This window comes from Hyaena hyaena, unplaced genomic scaffold, assembly GCF_003009895.1.
Source record: "Hyaena hyaena isolate Hyena2069 unplaced genomic scaffold, ASM300989v1 scaffold_465, whole genome shotgun sequence".
Taxonomy (NCBI): Eukaryota; Metazoa; Chordata; class Mammalia; order Carnivora; family Hyaenidae; genus Hyaena; species Hyaena hyaena.
Window position 1 is genome coordinate 764,328 of NW_024081097.1, and position 26,053 is coordinate 790,380.

Here is a 26,053-nt window from a genome sequence, read left to right on the forward strand (position 1 = left end):
AAACAAGAATATCTGCAGAAGGAGGATATGGACATGAGTCCTGGCCCTACACTTATAACACCGTCCCCTTGGGTCACTGATACTAGCTCTGTGGACATGAGTTTCTTCTTCTGTATATGGGTGAATGCCTAACTGTTCACAAAGGCCCTGTGAAGTTCAGATATAAATGAAATACTCTGTAATGTGCTATAAAAGAGTTTTGTGGCTATTTGAAATAAGTTTATTTTTGCATGCTTTGCATATTAGAAGAGCCTCAGTGGGGTTTTTTTTTTTTATGACCTTATAGGGAATAATCCCAATCTTTCCATTCTTAAGCATTTAATTTACTATCTAACCATATTTTATGTGCAAGATGTTGTACCAAGCCATCTTATTACAGTTTCTAAAATTTTACAACAAAAGTCTGTCCAGTGGGATCCTGTCAAACCAACCCAGCCCCTTGACTAGCAGTCAGCAATCCCCAGGTGTGGGCCAAAGCCACTATGCCTCCTGTCTTTGTACAGCCAGCAAGCTACAAATATCTTCCACATTTATAAGTGGTTGGGGGAAAAAAAAGAACAAGACATGGGGACACAAAAAAGTTATATCACTTCACATTTCAATGTCCATAAATAGTTTTACTGGCACCCCACATGTCCATTCATTGACATGCTGTCTGTGGCTGCTTTGGGACACAGTAACGTTGCTGCAAAAGACATTGTGTAGTCTGCAAAGCTGAACACATTTGCTACCTGGCCCTTTACAGGAAACTCTGTCGACCCTTCCCTGGAGAATGAGGCCATGGAGACTGAAAGGAGGCTTCAGGCCCTCCACAGCCACTGTCTGAGCCTCCTACCGACCTCCTTGCTTTGGCTCTTTCCCTCAGCTCTTCCCTTTGACCACAGCTCCTGAGTATTCTGACTGCGTCTGAAGTTTCTCATACCACACACACAGGAGAGATTGGTCTCTCTTAGTTTTCCTCATATCTGCTCCAAAGAACACACTCTGCCTTCATGCCTCATCTACTCTCTAGGCTTTCTGTACTCTCTCCACCTGATCCCTCCAGACATCCCCGTAGGTCCCTCACCCTTCAGGCTTGCCCCAGCCTAGAGTGAAGAAGAACTGATGGACAGATTCTCTTCTTAAACACATAGGTATACTGACAGTCCAGTAGTGAAAATACACACACACACACACACACAAAATCTCATTATTTTTAAAGACCGTGAAAATACAATTCAGCAATCATGCCACCAGGCAGCAATCCTTATCCACTGGCCAGAACGTCAAAAGAACAATCTCCAGCTCACCAAGTTCACATCAATGACCCCAACTTTTATTTATGACTGTGACTCCCAAATGCTGTGAGAGCTTCCTTCTTTCCACCCTCTCAGTGCAGAGGTGTTGATGGGATTGGAAGCACTCTCTATGCCCTTCATTCCAAAAGACTTCCTGCTAGTTACGCACTCTCCCTAGCCTGTCCCCTCCTTCTGGATTTACATCTCCAGGTGTGCACTGCACCTGCATGGTAATTTTATCTGGAGTCTGATACAAATGCAGAAATTCAGGCCTTACCTGAGACCTGAATCAGAACCTGCATTTTGACCAGACCCCACAGTAAAGTTTGAGAAGCACTAATCTATATTTTGCCCTTTGATATATGTATATAAAATCTCTTCCTGGATAGAGCTTCTATTTGCTAATGTCTTTATGTGCTATCATTTTCTAGATTTTTTAAAAAATGATTTCCTCTCAATGCTTATTAAGAGGCATGAAACAAAACTGCAAATAACAAAAACTAGATAATAACAAACTCCAAATTCTGGAGAAGTCAACTGTTTCCTCTCTGAAAATTTTCTGGTAGGTTACTAGGTGAATTTTTAATGCATTAATGAAAGGGATGAATTCACTGAGAAAACGAGGATGATAAATGTGGGATTTCTCGGGGTGCCTGGGTGGCTCAGTCGGTTGAGCGTCCGACTTCGGATCAGGTCATGATCTCACTGTTGTGGGTTCGAGCCCAGCGTCAGGCTCTGTGTTGACAGCTCAGAGCCTGGAGCCTCCTTCAGATTCTGCGCCTCCCTCTTTCTCTGCCCCTTCCCTGTTCATGTTCTGTCTCTCTCTCTCTCTCTCTCTCTCAAAAAATAAAATGTTTTTTTTTTTAATGTGGGATTTCGGGGCACCTGAGTGGCTTAGTCGATTAAGCGTCCAACTTTCGCTTAGGTCATGATCTCGCGGTTCGTGGGTTCGAGCCCGGCGTCGGGCTCTGTGCTGACTGCCAGCTCAGAGCCTGGAGCCTATTTCAGAGTCTGTATCTCCCTCTCTCTCTGACCCTTCCCTGCTCACGCTGTCTCTCTCTCTCTCTCTCTCTCTCTCCTAGAAATAAATAAAAATATTTTTTTAAAAAATGTGGGATTTCTCCAAGGGATCCACAGTGAAGAATGAGATAATATAATATTAGAATGTCATAAATGAGAAAGCACCATGCAAATGGTTATTAATACTGATAATGATCATTAGTACTAGTTATTAAAAGTTAATAATAACCGCTATGCTTCCTGAGTAATTAGCTCAGTAATAACAAAATAAAGAAAATGGAAACTATAGTTACATCAGGTTGGAGAGACTTTCCTTCTAACCTGCTCCCACAGAGTTAACCAAACCCTTAGGAAACCCTTGTTTCTCTTGTTTCTGTTGCTTTTCCCAGTGAGCAAGTCATTTGTGTTGAAACTTTTTGTTTCAGACTGTGGAAAGCTTCTTTTTATTTTTATTTTTTTTTAAGTAATCTCTGCACCCAACACAGGGCTCAAACTCAAAACCCCAAGATCAGGCGTTCCATGCTCTACCGACTGAGCCAAGCCATGTGTCAGTGTTGAAACTTTTTATTTATTTATTTATTTATTTATTTATTTATTTATTTATTTATTGATACCAGGGCATCTGCCTTCTTTCTAGCTGAAGTGTATTTTACTTTCTCCTGGAATTTTTGTTGCCTTGTATCACAGCTTCATTGTAGGATAAATAAATTTTTAGCCCTAGAATAAACTGAAGAGCAGGCCTTGGCCACTGTCCTGACGTGTTCTCAGGTTTCCTCTGCTCAGAGTCATACTCTGTTCACGTCTACGGTGAGGTTCCTGGAAGGTACCACACATGTCAGGATTTCTGGTGGAGACTCACACAATGTAATAAGACCTCTACATTCTGGTCACTACCATCCCTTTTGGCAGGTGATATTATGTTGTGCGAGCCATAGACGCAATAACAGGTTATAGCAGAAACATTAGGCAGAGGACTTGGGGCCTGAGTTCCCCACAGTGAGGAGTTGCATCAGGCAGAACCTGGGAGTGTAGAGGGGTAGAGGGATGAATCCTTCTTATACTTTATCATAGTAGTGGATCATGAGGACAAGGGACACAGTGCAGGCTCCACACAGGCCAGACGTCACCAGACATGGTCAAAAGTGCTGGGTTAATGTGCTTGAATTAGAAAGGGCAGATGAGCAAGTGGCAAGCTTACAATCTCTTTCATGTGAAATGGGTCCATGAACTGATTCTCAGATCTCAGACAGAGTCCTCCAGGGTGGGGCAGGAGAAGAGCCAGATCTGGTCACCTACTTGAATGATCTCCTTGAATGAAGTGTGCTCATCAAGGCAGGTCTGAAATGGCTCTCTCCATGCCAGAAGGCATCCCTACGGCACCTGTAAATCCTGCAAATATATGGATCAGTAACTGGGGCAATGACTGGGAAGCTTCGCTTGGAGTCACACCATCTCCTGCAGCCTTCTGTCATACCACACGATCTGACCAGATTCAGACAAGCCAGTATCCACCCAACCAGATGTGGCAGAGGCAGCATTATCAACTTCTGGAGCACGTTGGCCTCCAGCAGAGACCAGGCAATTCCTGTGCAATTTTAGGCTCTCCAAGGGTATGGACAAGCTCAGGACATGAAGTAGGAATCTGCAGAAATAGTCCTCCAATTCATAGAACATAAATCCTCACTACTCCTAAGGACAGGTTATTTGGGCACTATACGTAATGTATACTTGAGAGATGACAACTTACAAATCCAATTTCCAGGTGCACTGTAACCCCATCAGGGCCACCCTAAGCAGAAGTTCAATCTGGGTCCAAAGCATTACATTAAAGATGATGACCACTCACATCTTCATTCATCCAAGTGGTCATGCTAGAAGCCATGTTAAACTGCCCAAAACACATCATCATCATGCACAGAAATCTCACCTGGATTTAAAATACAAATTTCTAGTCAACACTCTCAAGATTCTGATGTGATTACAGGCTCCCATGAGGCCCTATTTCCTTGGGCATGCCATTCTCCTCAACTGCCCATTTGGGGATATTTCAGCCTTACCAGCTTTAAGGCTGTGGACTCCTCCCTCAGCAGGGAATCTTGAGGGCCTAAAGAAGGAGCTGCCCACTCTTTGACACAGACCAGTGTCTTTAATGCCTCTAATCCAGAATAATGGCTCTTGGATCAATCCTGGAACTCCATAAACTTCAATCCCAGGGAAATGGAACTCTATCCTTGTAGCTGATCCAGCTTCCTGGATGTGATCCTTGGCCTGCATCCAAAGCTTTAGGCTCCTGCTTTGCTAGAACAGCATTAAATATTTCCAAAGGGCTTGAACCTTCCATTCCAAAAGCTAGTATACTCATTTTGCAGAAATGCGAGGTCATTTTGCAGCATACTGCAGGTCGATGGCACTACTGTGATCTTAGCACCTCTGTCCTTCCTCTGAAAAGTCTTCTTAGTGAGCCAGGAACGGGCCTAGGACCCAGGCTCCAGCAAGCCAGGCCAAGTGGCAGCCTACATGATCCAGGAACATGCTGTTGGTTCAGAGGGCAACATTTTCTATATGCTGTAGGAAGTTTGTTTGTGAATAAACATTTACTAGACCAAAACGTTGAGATCCAACAGTGAAGCAACAAAACTGCTCAGTAGTAATCAACCACATATTAACAATAAAAAGTGTCCTGATGTTATGTAACAGAAATTTTTCATTTTGGGAAAATATTCCATTGATAGCATCATACATAGACAAGAGGTTATATCTCAACCTAGAGAGGGGTGAAAATTCTGTTAACTGACCCAGAGGACTCTACTGATAACAAGACTCCCCTCTTAGAGTGCTTGTGGAATCAGAATAAAATGATTTAATAAAACAGGAGCAACATAAATATGCTCAACAATTTTGTTAAATCAACCACCACTGCAGGAGATTTATCTACTTAGACATATAAGAGACTGACTAGTTCTTAAAGACACAAAGAACACATGCACACACAGAGTGAACAGAATTTCCCCCTCGGACTTTAGAGCTCAGAATTTCCCTCATATTGATCAAACAGAAACAGAATGTGCTATTTTACTTACTTATTTTAACTTATTTTTATTTACTTATTTTAAATGTCTATCAGGATTTAAAATGAATATCTCATATGGCCAGCAACTCTAGAGACAGAAATATACCCAACAGATATTCATTGAAATTTTGGGAGTTTTCTTGTTTTTACTTTATATTATTTTACTTCAATCCCAGCATAGTTAACATACATTGCAACTTTGTTTGCAGTAGCTAAAAGAATGCCAACAGTCAATGTCCATCAATAGGGGATTGTTTGAATAAATTATGTCCCTAATGGACAAATGGGGTAATAATACATAGAGCTGTTTTGTCGTATATGCACAGAATTCCCCCGAGAGAAACCATTATTAGTAATCACCTCTGATAGAGGGGTGAGGGGTGCCTTAGGGCCTGGAGTGGAGGCTTTATTTTCCTCTTTATATTATTTGAATATTTTATCCTTCACATAAATTACCTACTCACAGAGTAAACTTTGCAGGAAAAGCAGCATGGTCTTGAAGGGAACAATGCCACAAGCTGTCTTGCTGTGTATCGGTGTACAAAATCAGTAAGGATCATCACCTAAGAGTGTCTACCCAGTAGACCCCAGTCAAGAGTTATTTGCTTCATTACCATTAGCCTCTAAAAATACCCCTTCCCTGGTATCCCAGGAGAAGTCTCACACAACATGTGTGGCCTTTAATACCTAGAGCAATTGATTTAAGCAAGAAATAAACCTGAGTGGAGAAGAAGCAGAAAATATCCCTATACCAAAAGAATTCTGCTGGATGATAGGGGAGGAACCAGGAGTTCCTGAATCCTTCTCATGTGCTAAATGTTCTGAAAAGACTACTCTAAACTCCAGCATCTTCTGAATCTTCATTAGAAGAGCATTCAAGGCAGTATAATGGAACTCTGAGTCATTGCATCAAAGATTAAGCACTTTTATTTCACTTGCTACTTCCTTGACCTAAGGCATAGAGAACTCTTTGGCCAACCTTCCAATACTTCTGCTTCCCAGGCTGTGCAGCTTTTGCCCTGAATTCTCCTGGGTATCTCAGTCCCTTTATCAAAAATACACCAATAATCTCCATGTTCTTGCTCTAAAACAATCTGGTCCCCTTCAGTTGGCTAGTACAACATTGTAAGAATCCCAGTGCCAACTCTATCTTCCAGGCACAGGGCAGCTCAGACATCCTACCTCTCTCTGCCTGAGCCAAGGCCCAGGTAGCCATGTTCCCCCACTTACGTCAGAGAAATGACTACCTGCTGAAAGAGACATTTCCCAGATGCTGAAAACTTCACTACTAGAAGATGAAAGGAACACTGTTCAAAGAGTTTGAACATTCCAGGGAATATGACTCAGGCCTCAAGCAGGGTAGAGACCTAAAACAAGCAAAGCTCATAAAATCAGTGACCTCACAGAAGTCCAGGAAGAGAGGCACAATTTGCCCACACACCCTTGGGAGACAGCACTGGCCGTGATTTGGATGAAAGAAGGTGACCAGGTCATGTTGCCAAGTTATCCACCTTCTCTAGGCGAAGACTGATAGGGTTCTCCTCTTCTTTCCTTCAAGAAGAGTTTTGGGTCTGGAATCCAGGCAATGCCAGTGAAGGAGCACTGAGTGAGGCAGAGCTGGGCAAAGAGATGAACTTACCTTTACAGAAGCATGATGCAAGCTGCCTACCGGCCACTCTCCTCCCTCCTAACTTTTGCCAACTAAAATATCAGGTATACAAGATGCAGAGCTAATTGAATTATTGCTCAGTGACCCATTTATAGTAAGGAAAAAAGTCATAAGTGGGAACGATCATATCAAGCAGGCATTCTTGCATTCATGGAGTGGGAGGAGGAAAGAGAAGGAAAGGCAGCTGGCTTAGACAAGGTTCACCTTGATACGCATCAAAGATCTCCAAATGATATGCTGAGTGAAAGAAGCCAGATCAAAACAGAGTACATACTTTAGGATTACATTTCTATAAAACTCTAGAAAATGCAAACAAATATATGGTGGCAGAAAGCAACAAATCAGTGTGACTGGGGCTGAGGAAGCAGAGAGGGGTAGGAGAGAGAGATGCAAAGGAGTGTAAGGAATCTCTGGAGTTGATGGATATTTTCACTGTCTTAATTGTGGTGGTATTTTCATACATATAGATAGATAAAGATATATGAAAAATTTCCAGACTGTACAAGCTAAACATGCACAGCTTATTGCTTGACAATTATACTATAATAAAGGTAACTTCAGATCAGTGTTAAAGCTAAAAAAAAAAAAAAAAAACAAAGTCATCCTCAAAAGTCATCTTTGTCCTCCTATTTCTTGGATGTGATATAATCAAACAGTTATAATTGGCTATGAACCAGCATAAGGTAAAGTTCATGGGAAAAAACAAAAGCTGGAGCCCAGCAGCCCTTTCCCTTCCCCCACCCAAATACCTGCCTCCTGAGGTATAAGAAAAGGGCTGATCCTGACAGCTCAGCTCCACAAAGCTGCCAGCTGAGTAGCCAATTCCCATGTGACCTATATTCCACTGGCCACATCCACATTCCCAGCTACTGCTGGGAGAGGTTCCCACCTCCCACTCAGTTAATGATCCAATCAAAGCTAGAGCAAAGCAAGAAGAGGAAGCAACAAAGAGTGTGTTCTCCTCTGACCTCCAGAGATAATTCTTGGTGTCCAACTCATGCCAGACAGGAGGAATTGGTCAGAAAGCCTAATACCATAAGGGTGATACAATCAAAAAGAGGCCCAAAAGACACATATTGTGAAGGACCCTAAGAGACAGCTTTGAATTGGAGTCCGAGCTTCTCTGTCTCACCTAGTATGAAAGAAGGGATAACAAGGAAAACAATGACTTTACTAATCATTTCAAACTATTTCCTCAGGCTTGAGTCACAGCCATTCCCAGGCACCTCGATAAGCCCCTGACTGACTCCTGCTGCAGCCACCGTAACCCAGGTAGGGACAAGGTTAACTCATCTGTGAGAAGCGCAGGCTTCTTCACAGCCAGTCGGCTACCTAACACCTCATTTTCTTTCCTGCCAGACACCAACAAACACCCAGCCTCCTTCCCACACTATTAGGGTGCACTATCTGGCCCAACTCAAGCCCCTCAGAGCTGCTCCTCATAATGACCTGGCTGGGTCCCCTGCATGGGACTGCCATATCCTTGACCTCCAACAATAGACAAACAACATGCTACTTGCACACCTATGGCCTTTCGTTCTGGATATGAGCTCCTGATACCCTGCTGCATGCCAGAGGCTCCTGCTGCCTCTGCTTTGAGCAATCCTTCTGGGGTTTGCATCAGCCTTGCATCAGGAGGAAGGCTGAGCATCCTACAAGAGCCAGAACCAATCTTCAAGGAGGAATGGGTTAGAGATAACTAACAAGATGGAAAAAAAGTCTTGAGAACAACTGGGGAAACAAAATGCCTCTTTAGTTTTCTGAGCCCCAGAGTGAGAAGAGCGCCATTTCTTTCTCTCAAACAATATTATGACATCCTTCCCAACAGAAAAGCCAACAAGAGGTAAAACAAGACATTTAAGTCTTGAGAAGGTGGAAATGGGAAGAGTTTCTGAAGGTGTTCTTGTGGCAGCAAAATACATTCAGATATTCACCTCCATCAAAAACTTCCTTATCTCCCAGAGGAATCTCAGAGAAACCAACAAATGGATAGAGAAGAAACAAAAGCTAAGGGGTGTATGTATGCCCCCACTCAGCTTCAACATTAACTTTCAGCCAAAGCATTTGATACTGCTGGTGTGTGTTCCCAGCAACACTGGAGGTTTTGAATATGGAAAGTGCCAGCCATCGACCTGAAAGACCTGGTCAGGGTTATAGAATACTACATACAGATACAAGTTAACAAAAATTCTGGGCTAGGGCACGCATGAAGGCTGTGGGTAAGTTATTCTATCATTAACACAACCATTTGCCACAGACAGCACTTTGCAAAAGGGGATTGGGAAGGGCTGGTGACTGAAAAATGGAGACAGAAGCTGTATCAATCCTCGAGTGGGGCAAATAAATCCAGGGCTGATGATCTTGTAGGACCTATGGGACAGCATTCTCCTGACTGCGCTGGGAAGGCAAGATCGATCATAGTTGGGAGTCCTGGAGGTCTAGCCTCTGCTGAAGAGTGAAGCCTCCCAGCAGGATTGGTAGGAAACGTAGGGACCCAGAGAACAGCAGAAGCCGGTTACCCACGGAGGACTAGGGGCGGAGCAGTGATGGGGGACATCTGAAAAAGACCTGAAAGCTGGTTATGTTAGCCTTCCCAGAGAGCTGGGAGTATCCACGAGAAAAGCAGAGCCCAGGCATCACAAGCACAGACAAAGAATGGGGAAGCTCTAGGACACAGACTCCTGGAGACTGAGAGGGTAGCGCCTACTGTGACCCAGAGGCCTGGATCTCCAGGCAGAAGCAGAGTTATCTAGTGGTGCAGAGGGACGCCAGACCCAAAGAAAAGGCTAGAGAGCCCTTCCCTGCGGGGACTCGGGTTTCGCGGGAGGCATACTCCTGGGGCCGCCTGCATCAGGTGAAAGTAGAGGCGAGAACTACCGGTGAGGAAGGCTGAGGTGTCTGGAGTCAGGCAGGTGCCGGGCGGGGCTCTCTCACCTGCGGAGCACCAAGTAACTCAAGATCACCAGCAGCAGGAGTCCGAGTGTGCGGCTGGGCTTTCGCCCGACGCTCCACTTGCTCATCGCGCGGCGCGCAGGGACCGCAGGTAGCACTCTAGCCTGCACTCAGCCGCGCGCGGGAGGCTAGGCGGGGGGGGGCGGGGCCGCACTCCGGTCGCCCGGGCGACCGGCCCGCGGCCAGCCAGGCCCGCAGGTGCTCATTCGCTGAAGCGCTCGGCCCCGCCCCTCGCGCCGCGGGCCTAGCGTAGGCGGGGGCGGGGTCTGGAAGCGGCACCAGCAGGCGCTCGGTGTGGCTCTCCGGGTCTGCCCCGCCCATCTACTCCATTCCCAAGTCTCTGAGAGGCACTGACTGTTCGGCGGATAGTTACCTGCACATGTTCTGCAAACGGGTGCAGAAATACCCGGCGCGTGTAGCCCAGTCCTTGCACACTCGTAGAGCCCACTCCACCCCCGACGCCCACGCTACATTGGCAAGCAAAGATTAAAGGCACCTGCAAAGCTAACGCAGTATCCTAAAACAATTCAGATTTTGATGGGGGGGTGGTGGAGAGGGGAAAGTGGGTGATGGGCATTAAGGAGGACACTTGGGATGAGCACTTGGGTGTTACGTGGAAACCAATTTGACAATAAATTATATTAAAAATATTAAAAAGGAAAATAAAAGTTACCTGAATCAAAAATCAGTAAATACTATTAATCCTTCAAAAAAAAAAAAAAAAGAAAATTTTGAGGTGCTGTATCATGTGAAAAGTCAGAATGTTGTAGGACTTTCTTTAGAATTTTATGGCTTAGTGTGGTTCATGTTTGCATTGCTTGGGGATGGTGGGGCACAGAAAAAGGAGCAGCAAAATATTTTTTGCCCTTAGTCTCCGCAAGTCTTGCTCTGGTCCTGACTCCCAGCACATTCAGTTTTTAATCTTAAAAAAAAAAAATCCAGATAAAACCTTCACATGAAAGGACAAATAAAATTCTTATTCTGGTACAGAATTGTTTCACAAAGAATATTGTGTAAGATTTGGGCAAACTTATGCTTTCTAACAATCACACACCTAATTCATCCTAAGAACAAAATTTAGATATTACTGAAAGAAAATCTGAAACATTTTCTAGGAAGGCTAATGTTTCTAGAAGCATCCACGCTTCTAGAAAATATCCCGTTTCATGTTTCAAAACCACTTCCTTCACTTGTACAGAGTTTTGAAACTGTAAACCTGATAGGAACAAAATGAGATTTTACTTCTAAGCACAAAGACATGCAGAGTTTGGTGTGAAGAGTCCTTGTTCAAGCATTAGGCAAATATTTAGTTAGGTAGCAAAAGTTAAACCAAGAAGAAGCAAAAACAAACAAATAAGAGCGGAGGGTAGCTGGGCCAGAAGCATTCCTGGAGTCATTTAGAGAGAAGTAGCTACCCCTTAGCACACTTACAAAATCAATGCCTTTGCTCCATTTTTAAAGGCATGTAATTGCTTGATACTTACTAGGAGTATGATGAAAATATTTTGGTATAATTGGGATAAAAGGTGGCCCATGAAACATAGAGAAAGTGTTAAAGGTTAGCCCCCTTTTTACCTTTGGAGGCCCATTCCTGGCACATACCCAACACTCACTCCTCACTCCTTGTGATATTGCTGCGCAGAATACAATCTATTACACATCAGAGTATTCTGAAGTTACTTAAACAAAACCAGCAGCTCCATATTTTTTCAGGTATCAGTAAAAACTGAAATTCTTAGCCCATCCCTATTTCCCTTGTTTTTACTTATGGAAAAAAACATACATAATTAAATTTAAAAAAAAAATCATTACCCTTTAACCCCCTGGGAAGGACAGAACCATAGACACAGCTACTTACACTTTAAGAGCAATTTTACTTTATCTGGGTTTAATGATACCACAGAGAGTGTTACAAAGATAGCACTAATCTGAGAGATATTTTGCTGAGGAGCCAAGAATTTTGGGTTTTAAAATATTAACAATATACTCCTTCAAAATACTCTTTCTAAAATGTTTAATGAGTTTAACCCAAGCCAGACAATGAAATACTCAAATCCCTGGGAATGTAAGCTACGGTTAAATGAACTGGCCTTGTGGAGATGAAAACAAAGTGTTCTGGGCAAGATGCATGGGGTGGAAACAAATCCCTGATGCTCAGGAATCATAATCGTCACAGGCCACATTTCTGGTGTCAAGGGTTTTGCTTTAAAAAATATACAAAAAAATTTTTTAGTGAAGTCCTGTTGATATCCTCAGCCCGCAGCTCAGCTGTTAAGAGATCCACCAGACTCAGAGAGCATGGTTCCTTCCTTGAGAATTCACCTATCCCAGCCAGTGGGAAAGAAATGTACACAAAGAAGCATGGTGGGAGTAAAAGCTATAATCAGAATCAGTACAGTGGAGGCTCTCAATAAAAATAATCATATCAAACTAATCTCACTGGCAGTTTATTTATATTTGTAATAGGTATAACAAACAGCTGAATAGATCAATTATTCATTTATTCACATATCTTATTTTTGAGTGCACTGTTCTAAGGCCTTAAATATAGAGTATCCGAATTTTAGAAAAACACTTGACAAAATCTTTCTTAAGGTCATGAGAACAAGATGCAAAATGTGGCTTCTGTGATAGTGCAGCTATTTGGGCCCATGGAATATGATATAACAACCTCAATTCACTTTCCTCCTTTAAACAAACACCGTCTACCAGTCATTGCCACCCATCCTCTCCAGGTCTTTTGCTTCAGGTTACATGACAAGAACAGCTATGCTGTCAAGTTAACAAAGAGCCTTGAGCAAAGAAATTAAGAACATGGGGGAATCTCTGGGAATAGAGGAGGGCAATTTCAACCATAGACAAAAAGAAAAAAAAAGAAAAAGAAAAGAAAGTCTCAGGAAGGCCATTTTGGCCTTGGAAAAAGAAGAAAACAGATCCAAGTTAAGATAAGTGGCCAAGGCTTCTCACCTCAGGAGATAGGTCAGTGGGACTGGAAGAGACTTGTGTACATTTGGGAAAGGATGCACTGAATTTTATCGTTGGCCTTTGTAGTCTAAAAATATCAGTTTTCAGCCTCAGCCTTTGGCAGGAAAGCCAAAGACCTAATTCAACATTTCATTCACTAAGCAGTAAACAACATGTTTAATGACTACTATCTGCTGAACACTGTTTTAGATGCTTAACGTATATCAGTGGACAATATAGATGAGGATTCTTCCCTTTGAAATTTATATTCTAGCTGAGGAATAAAGACACCAAAAATTAACAAATAAATAAATAAACCATAGAATGTGTCCAAAGGCAGTACATTTCACAGCAGAAAGAAACAAGATAAAAGAAGGAGACTGTGTGCGTGATGGGGAGGAGTGTGCGCAGAGGCCTTATTGAGATGATGTTAACGAAGCAAAGATCTGAAAGAGGTGATAGTTAGCCATGCATGCAGATATCTGGAGGAAGGGCTATGCAAGCAGAGAGAACTCACAGTGCAAAGGCTCTCAGACAGGAGCATGACAGTGTGTTCCGGGAACTGCAAGTCCTCGTGGGAAGTGAAGTTTTGCGGTGGGAAGGGGGTCGGGGGATGGTGTGGAGAACTGCAGGTAATGAGGTCAGAGAAGCACAGGGGCCTAACAAAAGAAGGCCTTTCAGAGCAGGGCTCTGATTCTGAATGAAATGGGACCCACCGCAGGCTTTGGACATGACATCAATTATGCTTTAAAAGACTCTGGCTGCTGTGTTGAGACTCACCAGGAGTGGGCAAGAGCAGAAGAAAGGAGACCAGCCAGGAGGCAGCAATCCCAGGGAGAGATGATGCTGGCTCACACAAAGATGATTCGAATGGAGGTGGTGGGAAGTGTTGGATTTCTGGAAATAGTTTGAAAGCAGAGACAGGAGAATTGTGATTCCAGGATCGTTTGTGGGGTGAGAGAGATAAAGAGGATTCAAGAATGACTTCAGCGTGTTGGGCCTAAGAAACCGGAAGAACTGGAGTTGCCCCTGCCCAAGATGGAGAGGGCTGTATGAATATCAGAAGCACAGCTTGGGCTGGTTGAGTTTGAGATATCTATGAGACATGCTAATAACCATGTAAGTTATTGAATGCACAAGGCTGAAGTTTGGGAGAGAGGTCTAGGATGGGGATATAAATGTAGACATTGGCAGAGAGTTGGTATTTAAAGGCATGAACCTGGGTGAGAGCACCAATTAAGTAAATGGAGAGAAAGGGGACCAAGGATGAGCCCTAGGGCACTTGGCCCTTAGAAAAGAGAAGGAGGAGCAAAGTTGAAGTAGAAGGAGCAGTCAGCGAGGCAGAAAGAAAACTCAGAATAGGTGGCATCCTGAACGCCAGCAGAGAGAAGTTCCCAAGGAGGAAGCAGTGATGACCTGCGTTACGTGTTGCTGACAGGTCAAGCTAAGGAAAGACTGAGAAGGAATCAATGGATTCAGTACATGGAGGGTTTTGGCAACTAGGACACGAGCAGTTTAGGTGGAGTTGGGGGTAGGGTTGGGGGAGCTGACTGGATAGGTTTGGAAAGGGTGAAGAGGACTCTAAGACTGAAAGGGAAATCACTAAATGGGACAGGAGCTGGTGGTTCTTGACTCTGAATCAGAGCTTGTGTTCTATTTTCATTTCTATTTTAGATGGAAACTACCACATGCTTGTATGTGGATAGTGATCATGATCAAAACAGAGTGAAAAACATGAAGTAGGAGAGCCTGTGCAAAATCTCTGGAGCAATACCCTTGAGTAGCTGAAATGGATGGGGACTAGCGATCCTAAATGTAGGATCATTTAGGTGTGAACATATAGGATCGTTTAAGGCATCACTGCATTCTCTGTAATAAAATGATCGCTTAGGTTAATTTCAAATACAGACAGTGCAACACTGTCAGAAATGAGAACTGGGCTTGTCATTTGAATTTGTTGTTAATAGTTGAATATTCATTTTCAGATACAAGGATACATTTGAGATGTGACATGAAGTGAAACCTTAAAATTTTATTGATCAGTTAAAGTAAAATAAAGCAATGATTAATGATTACTGTGAAAATTATTACCATAATGTACAGAAGTAATTATTCAGAATTTACAAATCCTTAAGAACATAGAGAAATACATTGATAGTCACTAAGAATATTGAGAGAGTACATTAGCTTTATAAGTTCTAAGGAAGGATATGATATCTTTTTGAAGCCAACAAATGTATGTAAATAGATGACCTTTAAAAATAAAAAAAGATAGACAATATATTTATACAGTATATAAATTTAAAAATATAAATAATTAAGAAATATCAATATTGTTATATCACAACTTTTATCATTTTAGAATTGTTTGATGTCTACCATTCATAACATTAAACAACATACTTTTTATAAACTGAATTTAATTGTATAACAATTTCATTGCAGCCATGAGTCTTGGAAAAAAAGTTGTCTTTGGGAGTTCTTGACACCTTAAAATTTCATAAGGAGGAAACGCTACAACATGATGTGCAACTACATCTATGATAAATCATGTTCGATCCAGATGGAATAAAGAATGAAGAATGAAGAACACATGAAGAAAAGATGAAAGCATAAAATAAAAACAAGGCACACTTTGTTCTCACTACCAAACTTCAAAAAGACACACTTATAATAATACGCTAGAAAGACAATTTCTTGGGGGCACTTGGGTGGCTCAGTTAGTTAAGCATCCAACTTCGGCTCAGGTCATGACCTCATGGTTCATGGGTTTGAGCCCCGCGTTGGGCTCTGTGCTCACAGCTCAGAGCCTGGAGCCTGCATTGGATTCTGTGTCTCCCTCTCTCTCTGACCCTCCCCCTCTTGCTCACGTGTGCGCTCTTTCTCTCTCTCTCTCTCTCTCTCAAAAATAAACATTTTTTAAAAAGACAACTTCTTAAAGATTTGAGTCAATGAGGATTTTAAAAAGTTCCTCAAAATAATTGCTCTATCTTGCTACTTTCAGTTTGTTTTCAACTGACAAAGGATTGTGTGTGTGTGTGTGCGCGCGCGCGCTAATTTTTTTTCCTCAAGTAACATACATACAGTGTAGTCTTGGCTTCCAGAGTGATTCATCACTTACATATAATGCCCAGTGCTCATCCCAACAATTGCCCTTCTTAAGGCTCATCCACTGACCCCATCTACATCAACCCTCAGTTTGTTCTCTGTATTTAAGAGTCTGTTATGAGTTTGTCTCCCTCTCTGGGGTTTTTTTTTTTTTTTTTCATATTTTTCCTCCCCTTCCCCTATGGTCATCTTTTAAGATTCTCAAATTCCACATATGAGTGAAATAATGTGGTATGTTTTTCTCTGACTGACTTATTCAGCTTAACATAATACCCTCCATTTCCGTCCACGTTGTTGCAAATGGCAAGATTTCATTCTTTTCATCACCAAGTGGTATTCCATTGCATATATATATCACCATATTCTTAATCCATTCATCAATTGATGGGCATTTGCGCTCTTTCCATAATTTGGCTATTAGTGATAGCACAGCTCTAAACATTAGGATGTATGTGCCATCTCGAATCAGCATTTGTGTATCCTTTAGATAAATTACCAGTAGTGCAATTGCAGGGTGGTAGGCTGCAAAAGGATTTTTAAAAATCTGTCCAGCTTATGATTCTCAGGTGCAAATTTTCTTCTACAAAATATGTTACTGAAAATCGTTTCCACAAATTATATTTTGCTATGCACCAGTTAGTGATATGAAATATCCATATTTTGTATATCAGATATCTGGACATACAGAAACAAATAGTAATTTCCTTAAAACTTGACAGCATAATAAACCAATGATGGATTTAGCTATGCTTCTCCTTTATTTTGTTACCATGATTTCTTAGTCTAATGCCGCAAACTAAGAAATATTTATAAAATGAAAAACTAGGAAATAAAAGCGTCATGTATTTGTCATTGGCAAAGGGCAAACATGGCTAAGACCATAAATGATTTAGGAATTACAAATGTATGGTTTCATTCATGACCTTCAGATCCATATTTAGAAAGCAATTTTGACATATTATAAAGTAAGCATTTTTTCAGATATTATTTTTAGCTACTATTTTTAAAAATGTAAGTCCAAGTTAGTTAACATACACTGTAATAATGATTTCAGGAATAGAATTTAATGACTCATCAGTTACATATAACATCCAGTGCTCATCCCGACAAGTGTCCTCCTTAATGCCCCTCACCAATTTAGCCCATCCCCCCACACACACCCCTCCAGCAACCCTCAGTTTGTTCTCAGTGCTTAAGAGTCTCTTATGGTTTGCTTCTCTCTTTGTTTTTATCTTATTTTTCCTTCCCTTCCCTTATGTTCATATGTTTTGTTTCTTAACTTCCACATATGAATTAAATCATATGATATTTGTCTTTCTCTGACTGACTTTAATTCCATCCATGTTGTTGAAAATGGCAAGATTTCATTCTTTTTGATCGTCAAGTAATATTCCATTATATATTTTACATATACACACACACACACACACACACACACCATATCTTCGTTATCCATTAATCAGTTGATGGACATTTGGGCTCTTTCCATACTTTGGCTATTGTCGATAATATTGCTATAAACATTGGGGTGCGTGTACCTCTTTGAATCAGCACTCCTGTATTCTTTGGATAAATACCTAGTAGTACAATTGCTGGGTTGTAGGGTAGTCCTATTCTTAAGTTTTTGAGGAAACTCCATACTGTTTTTCAGACTTACTGCACCAGTTTGCATTCCTACCAGCAGTGCAAAAGGGTTCTTCTTTCTCCACATCCTCACCAACATCTGGTGTTTCCTGAGTTGTTCATTTTAGTCATTCTGATAGGTGTGAGGTGGTATCTCATCGTGGTTTTGATTTGTATTTCCCTGATGATAAGTGATGTTGAGCACCTTTTCATGTGTCTGTTAGTCATCTGGATGTCTTCTTTGGAAAAGTGTCCATCCATGTCTTCTGCTCATTTCTTCACTGAATTATTTGTTTTCTGAGTGTTGAGTTTGAGAAGTTCTTTATAGATTTTGGATACTAACAATTTATTCAATATGTCATTTGTAAATGTATTTTCCCATTCTGTCAGTTGCCTTTTAGTTTTGCTGTTTGTTTCCTTCATTGTGCAGAGGGTTTTTGTCTTGATGAGGTCCCAATAGTTCATATTTGCTTTTGTTTCCTTTTTCAAGTAAGACAGGTCAAGTAAGAAGTTGCTGCAGCCAAGGTCAAAGAGGTTGTTGCCTGTTTTCTCTTCCAGGATTTTGATGGTTTTCTGTCTCACATTTAGGTCTTTCATCAATTTTGAGTTTGTTTTTGTGTGTGGTTTAAGAAAGTGGTCCAGATTCATTCTTCTGCATGTCGCTATCCAGTTTTCCCAACACCATTTTCTGAAGACACTGTCTTTTTTTCCATTAGATATTCTCTCCTGCTTTGTCAAAGATTACTTGGCCATATGTTTTTGGGTCAATTTCTGGGTTCTCTATTCTGTTTCATTGACCTTTGTGCCAGTGTCATACTGTCCTGATGATTATAGCTTTGTAATACAGATTGAAGTCAAAACGTGGTGCCTCTAGCTTTGGTTTCCTTTTTCAGGATTGCTTTGGTTTTTCGGGGTCTTTTTCCAGTTCCATACAAATTTTAGGATTGTTTGTTCTAGCTCTGTGAGGAATTCTGGCGTTATTTTGATAAGGATTGCATTGAATATGTAAATTGCTTTGGATAGTATTGACATTTTAACATGTGTTCTTCCAATCCACGAGCATGGAATGTTTTTCCTTTTTTTTTTTTTTTTTTTTTTTTTTGGTGTCTTATTCAATTTCTTTCATAAGCTTCCTAGAGTTTTTAGTGTATAGATTTTTCACTTCTTTGGAAAGAAGTGAAAATACTTTATTCCTAAGTATTTTATGGGTTTTGGTGCAATTGTAAATGGGATCGATTCCTTGATTTCTCTTTCTGCTGCTTCATTATTGGTATATAGAAATACAATTGATTTTATGTCCTGTGACTTTACTGAATTCATTTATCAGTTCTAGCATGTTGGGTTTTTTTGTTTTGTGGGGTTTTTTGGTGGAGTGTTTTGGGTTTTCCACATAGAGTATCATATCATCTATGAAGAGTGAAAGTTTTGCTTTCTCATTGCTGATTTGGATACCTTTTATTTCTTTTTGTGGTCTGAATGCTGAGGCTAGGACTTCCAACACTCTGTTGAACAACAGGGGTGAGAGTGGACAACCTTGCTGTGTTCCTGATCTTAGAGGGAAAGCTCTCAGTTTTTCCCCATTGAGGATGATATTCGCATTCGGCCTTTCATATATGGCCTTTATGATCTTGAGGTATGATCCCCCTATTCCTATGTTCTTGATGGTTTTTATCAAGAAAGGATATGATATTTTGTCAAATGCTTTTTCTGCATCTATTGAAAGGATCAGATGGTTCTTTTATTAATGTAATGTATGAAATTGATTGATTTGTGGACATTGAACCAGTCCTGCATCACAGGAATAAATCTCACTGGAAAATGGTGAATAATTCTATTAATGTTTTGCTGGATATGGTTGGCTAGTATCTTGTTGAGAATTTTTGCATCCATGTTCATCAGGGAAATTGGTCTGTAGTTCTCCTTTTTAGTGAGGTCTTGGTCTGGTTTTGGAATCAAGGTAATTCTGGCCTTGTAGAATGAGTTTGGAAGTTTTCTGCCCATTTCTATTTTTGGAACAGCTTCAAAAGAATAGATGTTAACTCTTCTTTAAATGTTTGGTAGAATTCCCCTGGAAACCTATCCAGGCCTGGACTCTTGTTTTTTGGGAGATTTTTGATTACTGATTCCATTTCTCCACTGGTTAAAGGCCTATTCAAAGTTTCTGTTTCTTCTTGTTTCACTTTTGTTAGTCTATATATTGTTAGGAATTTGTCCATGTCTTCCAGATTGTCCATTCATTGGCATATAATTGCTCATAATATCCTCTTATTATTGTTTGTATTTCTGTGGTGTTGGTTGTGTTCTCTCCTCTTTCATTCGTGACTTTATTTATTTGTGTCCTTTCCTTTTACTTTTTGATCAATATGGCTAGGGGGTTATCAATTTTGTTAATTCTTTAAAAGAACCAGCTTCTGGTTTCGTAGTTCTGTTCTATTGCTTTATATAAATATTTATATATATGTATATATAATATATATTATTGATTTCTGCTCCAATCTTTATTATTTCCCTTCTTCTGCTGTTTTGGGGCTTTATTTGCTGTTCTTTTTACAGCTCTTTTGAGTGTAAGGTTAGGTTGTATATTTGAGACCTTTCTTTCTTCTTTAGGAAGACTTGGATTGCTATATATGTCCCTCTTATGACCACCTTTGCTACATCCCAGAGGTTTGGGGATGTCATATTTTCACTTTCATTGGCTTCCATATACTTTTTCACTTCCTCTTTGATTTCTTGGTTAACCCATTCATTCTTTAGTAGGATGCTCTTTAATCTCCAAGTATTCATGGTCTTTCCCAATTTTTTCTTGTGGTTGATTTTGAGTTTCATAACATTGTAGTCTGAAAATATGCGAGGTATGATCTCGATCTTTTTGTGCTTGTTGAGGGCTGACTTGTGACCCAGTAGGTGATCTATTCTGGAGAATGCTCCATGTGCACTCGAGAAAAATATGTATTCTGATGCTTTATGATGAAATATTCTGAATATATCTGTTAAGTCCAACTGGTCCAGTGTCATTCAAAGCATTGTTTCTTTGCTGATTTTCTGCTTAGATGATCTGTCCATTGCTGTAACTGGGATGTTGAAGTCCCCTACTATTGTGGTATTACTATCAATGAGTTTCTTTGTTTGTGATTAATTGACTTATATATTTGCATGCTCCACAATGGGGCATAAATATTTATAATTGTTAGATCTTCTTGGTGAATAGACCCCTTAATTATGATATAATGCCTTTCTTCATCTCTTGCTACCGTCTTTATTTTAAAATCTAGATTGTCTGTTATAAGTAAGGCTAGTCCAGTTTTCTTTTGATGACCATTAGCATGATAGATGGTTCTCCATCTCCTTACTTTCAATCTTAATTCTAAAATGAATTTCTTGTAAGCAGCAGATAGATGGATCTTGTTTTCTTATCCATTCTGATAATCTATGTCTTTTGGGTGCATTTAGTCCATTAACATTTACAGTGAGTACTGAAAGATACAAATTTAGTGCCATTGTGTTGCCTGTAGAGTTGGTGTGTCTGGTGAGTGATGTTGTCTGGTCTTTTCTAGACTTTTGGTCTTTTTTGCTTTGTTTTGTCATTTCTTCACTCAAAGAGTCCCCCTTAAAATTTCTTGCAGGGTTGGTTTAGTGGTCACAAACTCCTTTAGTTTTTGTTTGTATCAGAAACTCTTTTTTTTTTAATGTTTATTATTTATTTTTGAGAGAGAGAGATAGAGTATGAGCAGGAGAGGGGCAGAGAGAGAGGGAGACACAGAATCTCAAGCAGGCTTCAGGCTCTGAGCTGTGAGCACAGAACTTGATGTGGGGCTAAAACCCACAAACCACGAGATCGTGACCTGAGCCAAAGTCCAATGCTTAGATGCTTAACTGACTGAGCCACCCTGGTGCCCCTGTCTGGGAAACTCTTTATCTCTCCTTCTATTTTGAATGACAGCCTTGATGGATAAAGAATTCTTGGCTGCATATTTTTCTGATGTAGCACATTTAATATATCCTGCCACTCCTTTTTGGCCTGCCAAGTTTCTGTAGATAAGTCTGCTGCGAACCTGATCTGTCTTCTCATATAGGTTAAGGACGTTTTTCTCCTTGCTGCTTTCATAATTATTTCCTTGTTTGTGCACATTATGAAATTGACTGTGATATATTTTGGTTACGGTTGGTTTTTGTTGAATCTAATGGGAGTTCTTTGCACTTCTGGAATTTTGATGTCTGTGTCCTTCCCCAGATTTGGAAAGTTTTCCACTCTAATTCACTCACACAAACCTTCTGCTCCTTTTTCTCTCCCTTCATCTTTTGGAACTCCTATGATTCAGATGTTATTCCTTTTTTTCTTAAGTTTTTTTAAAAAGTTTTTATTTTTTATTTTTAACAGAGAAAGAGCGAGCGAGAGAGCAAGCATGAGCTGGGGAGGGACAGAGAGTGGGGGAGACACAGAATTTGAAGCAGACTCCAGGCTCTGAGCTATCAGCACAGAGCTTGACGTGGGGCTCAAACTCACAAACCGTGAGATCATGACCTGAGCTGAAATCAGACGCTTAAGTGACTAAGCCACCCAGGTGTCCCTGTTATTCCTTTTTATTCCTTTTTAACAAGTCACGGAGTTCTCTAAGTCTTTTATCATGTCCTTTTGCCTTTGTTTCCCTCCTTTTCTCTGCTTCATTAGTCTCCATAATTTTATCTTCTATATCACTGATTCGCTACTCTTGCTTCATCAATTTATGCTATAGTGGCATCCATTCAATATTGCATCTTGGTTATAGCATTTTTAATTTCATATTGACTAGATTTTATTTCTTTTATCTCTACTGAAAGGATTCTATGCTTTTTTTCCAACCCCAGCTAATATTCTTATTATTGTGGTTATAAATTCTAGTTCAAACATCCTGCTTATATCTGTGTTGATTAAGTCCCTGGCTGTAATTTCTTCCTGTTCTTTATAGGGGGGGGGGGGGCGTGTGAATTCCTTTGTTTAGGCATTTTGAAGGAAGAAAAAATTAATAAATAAAAAATTAAAACTAAAAAATTTAAAACCAAAACAAAAGATCAAATAAAGGAAGTTATACCTTAGGTGTGCTTTGGTCTGCTTGTTGAAAGAAGCTTGCAAGGGATGCCTGGATGGCTCAGTCGGTTAAGTGTCTGACTCTTCATTTCAGCTCATGTTATGATCTCACAGTTCATGAGTTCAAGCTTTGCATCAGGCTCTGCACTGACAATACAAAGTTTGCTTGGAATTCTTTCTCTCCCTCCTGTCAGCCCCTCCTCTGCTTGCACTCTCTCAAAAATAAGTAAATAAATAAACATTAAAAAATTAAAAAAGAAAGAAGCTTGCTAGAATACAGGAAAAAAGAGAAAGAAAAGAAAAAGTTAAGAAAAATTTTAAATTATAAAAATTTATAGAATAAAATAAAAAATAGAATAAACATTTTTAAATCAAAAATAAAGTAAAAAATATGAAATAAAAATACTTTTCTGTTTCTGTATCCAAAGAGGAAGAAAAGAAAGAAAGAAGAATATAATTTAAGCAAAAACAGAAGCAAAGAAAACAAATAAATGAACCAGCTAACAGAATGGAACCAAAATGAAGTTACATCCGGTTTCCCCTAGATATTATGAAGCCCTCAATAATATGTACACTAAGCAGCTGGAATGATTTGTGCTGATCTTCTGGGGGCGTACTTGGAGGGCAGGGTTGGGCGGGGCTTGGCGTAATGGCCCCGTTCTCCACTATGTGGCACTGCCTAGCTTACTGGGGTGGTGGTTCAGTGTGGTGTGCATGTGCACACATGCACATGTGCAGTAGAGATGGAACTGACTTCACCCAGCTCCCTAGTCTCTGGCACAGGAAATCTCCCTGACCCACAATCAAGCACCCCTCCTTTGTCTCAGGCCTCCATCTACTCTCTACACCACCTTGTTGGTGTCCAACCTGACTGCCTGCCAGGTGGCACCTCCCTCCAGAGTTTTATCTCAGGTAGGGCTGTGTTTCAAAACCCCATGCTTCAGAGACCCCTGGAGCTTGGACCCATGCCAGCTCTCTGGGGAAAGGGTCTCACTGAACAATGGCCAGATGCCAGCTTGCCACAGAAAATGTTTGTGTGATCCCACAGCGTCAGAGGTTCAGAGATTATGACAAACCACAAAACACAGCTAGTGCCAGGTTTCACCACACTAAGACATCTTTGTCCGAATACTAGCAAACATGGCTGCTCTCTGAGGTCCGCTGGGACTTTTTGCCTGTGGGGAGGCCGTATGGCCTCTACCAAATGCAGTTCAAGCAGGGGAACTGCTTCTCCCCATGTGGTACATGGACCCTTCAGACCCCTCTGCCTGCTCCTGGGGATTCACCCTGCTTCCTCACTAGAGCACTGCCAGGCACTGAGCTCTGAAACTTCAGACTCTGCACCCCACTATTTATAGAATCTTGGTAGTATTGAAGACCTCTCCTTTCTTCCTGTCAGTGGTTTTGGGAAACAGATTTGTTGTTCAGTCTCCTGTGATGGTTTTCACTTCTCTCTCTTTTCCTCCAGCTACTTTTGGGGGAGTGCTTTTCTTGCATGATCCCAATGTGCTGCTCTCTCCCTGTTTCTCTTTCTGTGTTGTCTCTCCGCAAAAACAGTTCCGTGTCCTCCTTGGCTTTTCTCTCCCCCAGTTCACCTCTCCACACCACGTACCTGCCAAGTTCTATGGCTCGGGTTATGCAGATTGTTGTGTCAATCCTCAGATCAATTTCCTACATGTTCAAAATGGTTTGGTGCTGATCTAACTGCATTTCAGGCACAAGACAAGCCCAGGGTCTCCATACTTCTCTGCTATCTTAACTCCTCTCTCAGATGTTCTAAAGTGAGCATTTTTTTCAACCAAAACCAAATTCCATGACATACAAGATATTTTGAAACCCTTGCCCCTTTACTTTATGCAAGGTGTTCAGAAAGCTTGAATAGCAGCTAATGCATGTTTTTAAATATTTTTTAAGCTTTAGCAAAAGAAAGCCTTAGTACTATACTTTACAGAAAATAACAGCAACATAGGAGGGCGTACAAACAGTGAATGATTTTTTTTTTGTTTGAACCTGCTGAAGAAAGAACATGTTGATTGCCTTCCAAGAGAGAGTTACACTACTATGACACTTGCTGAGAATACTAGTATCCTGTGAAAACAAAAGCTGAGATCCCCATGAAGTTGCAGATTAGTTTTGTTATCCTAAAGTACGGTTGCATTACTCCATTGCTACATTTTTACATTCAGCATTTAAGAGTACGCATTTTTAAGAAAATGCAAATCAAAACCTCAGTGAGATCCCAATGCACCTACTAGTATGGCTGTAGTAATATGAGAAAAAAGAGACTAAAAATGGGGATGTGGACAACTTAGAACTCTCATACATTGTTGGTGGGAATGTAAAGTGGTGTGGCCACTTAGGAAAACAGTTTGGTGTTCCCTTTAAAAATTAAACATAGAGTTACCATGCGTCCCAGCAATCCCACTGAAAAGATATGTTCACACATAAACTTGTGTGGGCATGTTCATAGCATTACTCACAATAGCCAAATGAGTGGAAATAACTCAATATCCACCCACTGATGAATGGTTAAACAAAATGTAGCATCCATATAACAAAATTTTAATTAATTCCTAAAAAGGAATGAAGTACTGATACATGCTACAACAGGAATGAATTTTACAAACCTTATGCCAAGTGAAGAAGCCAGTCACAGGGAGCCACATATTGTATGATTCCATGTACATGAAACGTTCAGAATAGGTGAACACACAGAGATAGAAAGTAGGTTAGTAATGCTAGGAGCTGGGGATGAGGGCAGGGGGTGACTGTTAATGGGTACAGGATTATTTTCAGAGTGATGAAAATGTTCTGGATTCAGATGATGGAACTGTAAATTTTAAAAGGGTGGATATTCTAGTATATGAACCATATCTTAATTTCAAAAATTTTCTCAAGTGTAAAGTACTTATATTTGTCTTTTTTTAATGTATAGAACGAGAAATATTTGCTTTATATATTCTGTGGCTAAATTTTTGGAAACATACAACTCTAGAAACATATCTTTCTCATAAATTGACTCTTTTATTACTATTAGTAATCCTCTATAGCTAGTAACACCTATTGTCATTCAGTCTGCTTGCCTGATATTAACATGGTTACTCCAGTTTTTTAATAAGAATTTGCATGGTATGTGTATATTTTTATTTTTAACTGAAGTGTAGTTGACATATTTTATAATAGTTTCAAGTGGACAACACTCAAAATTCAACAATTCATTTACAATCCAACAATTTTATACATTACAAAATGCTCACCACAATAAGTATAGTTACCATCCATTACCATACAAAGTTTTAATAATA

General features: G+C 40.5%; 1 protein-coding gene across 1 annotated transcript in view; it reads right to left on the minus strand.

Moving 5' to 3' along the window:
• GLB1L2 (galactosidase beta 1 like 2) overlaps positions 1 to 10,309 on the minus strand; it is a 44,183-nt gene extending 33,874 nt beyond the window's left edge. Inside the window, exons 1-2 of the mRNA XM_039253782.1 lie at positions 10,143 to 10,309; positions 9,971 to 10,087 (exon numbers count right to left, since the gene is read on the minus strand). Of these exons, the coding sequence (XP_039109713.1) occupies positions 9,971 to 10,087; positions 10,143 to 10,309 (284 nt within the window). The remainder of the gene's footprint in view (positions 1 to 9,970; positions 10,088 to 10,142) is intronic.
• Between the last annotated feature and the right edge of the window lie 15,744 nt (positions 10,310 to 26,053).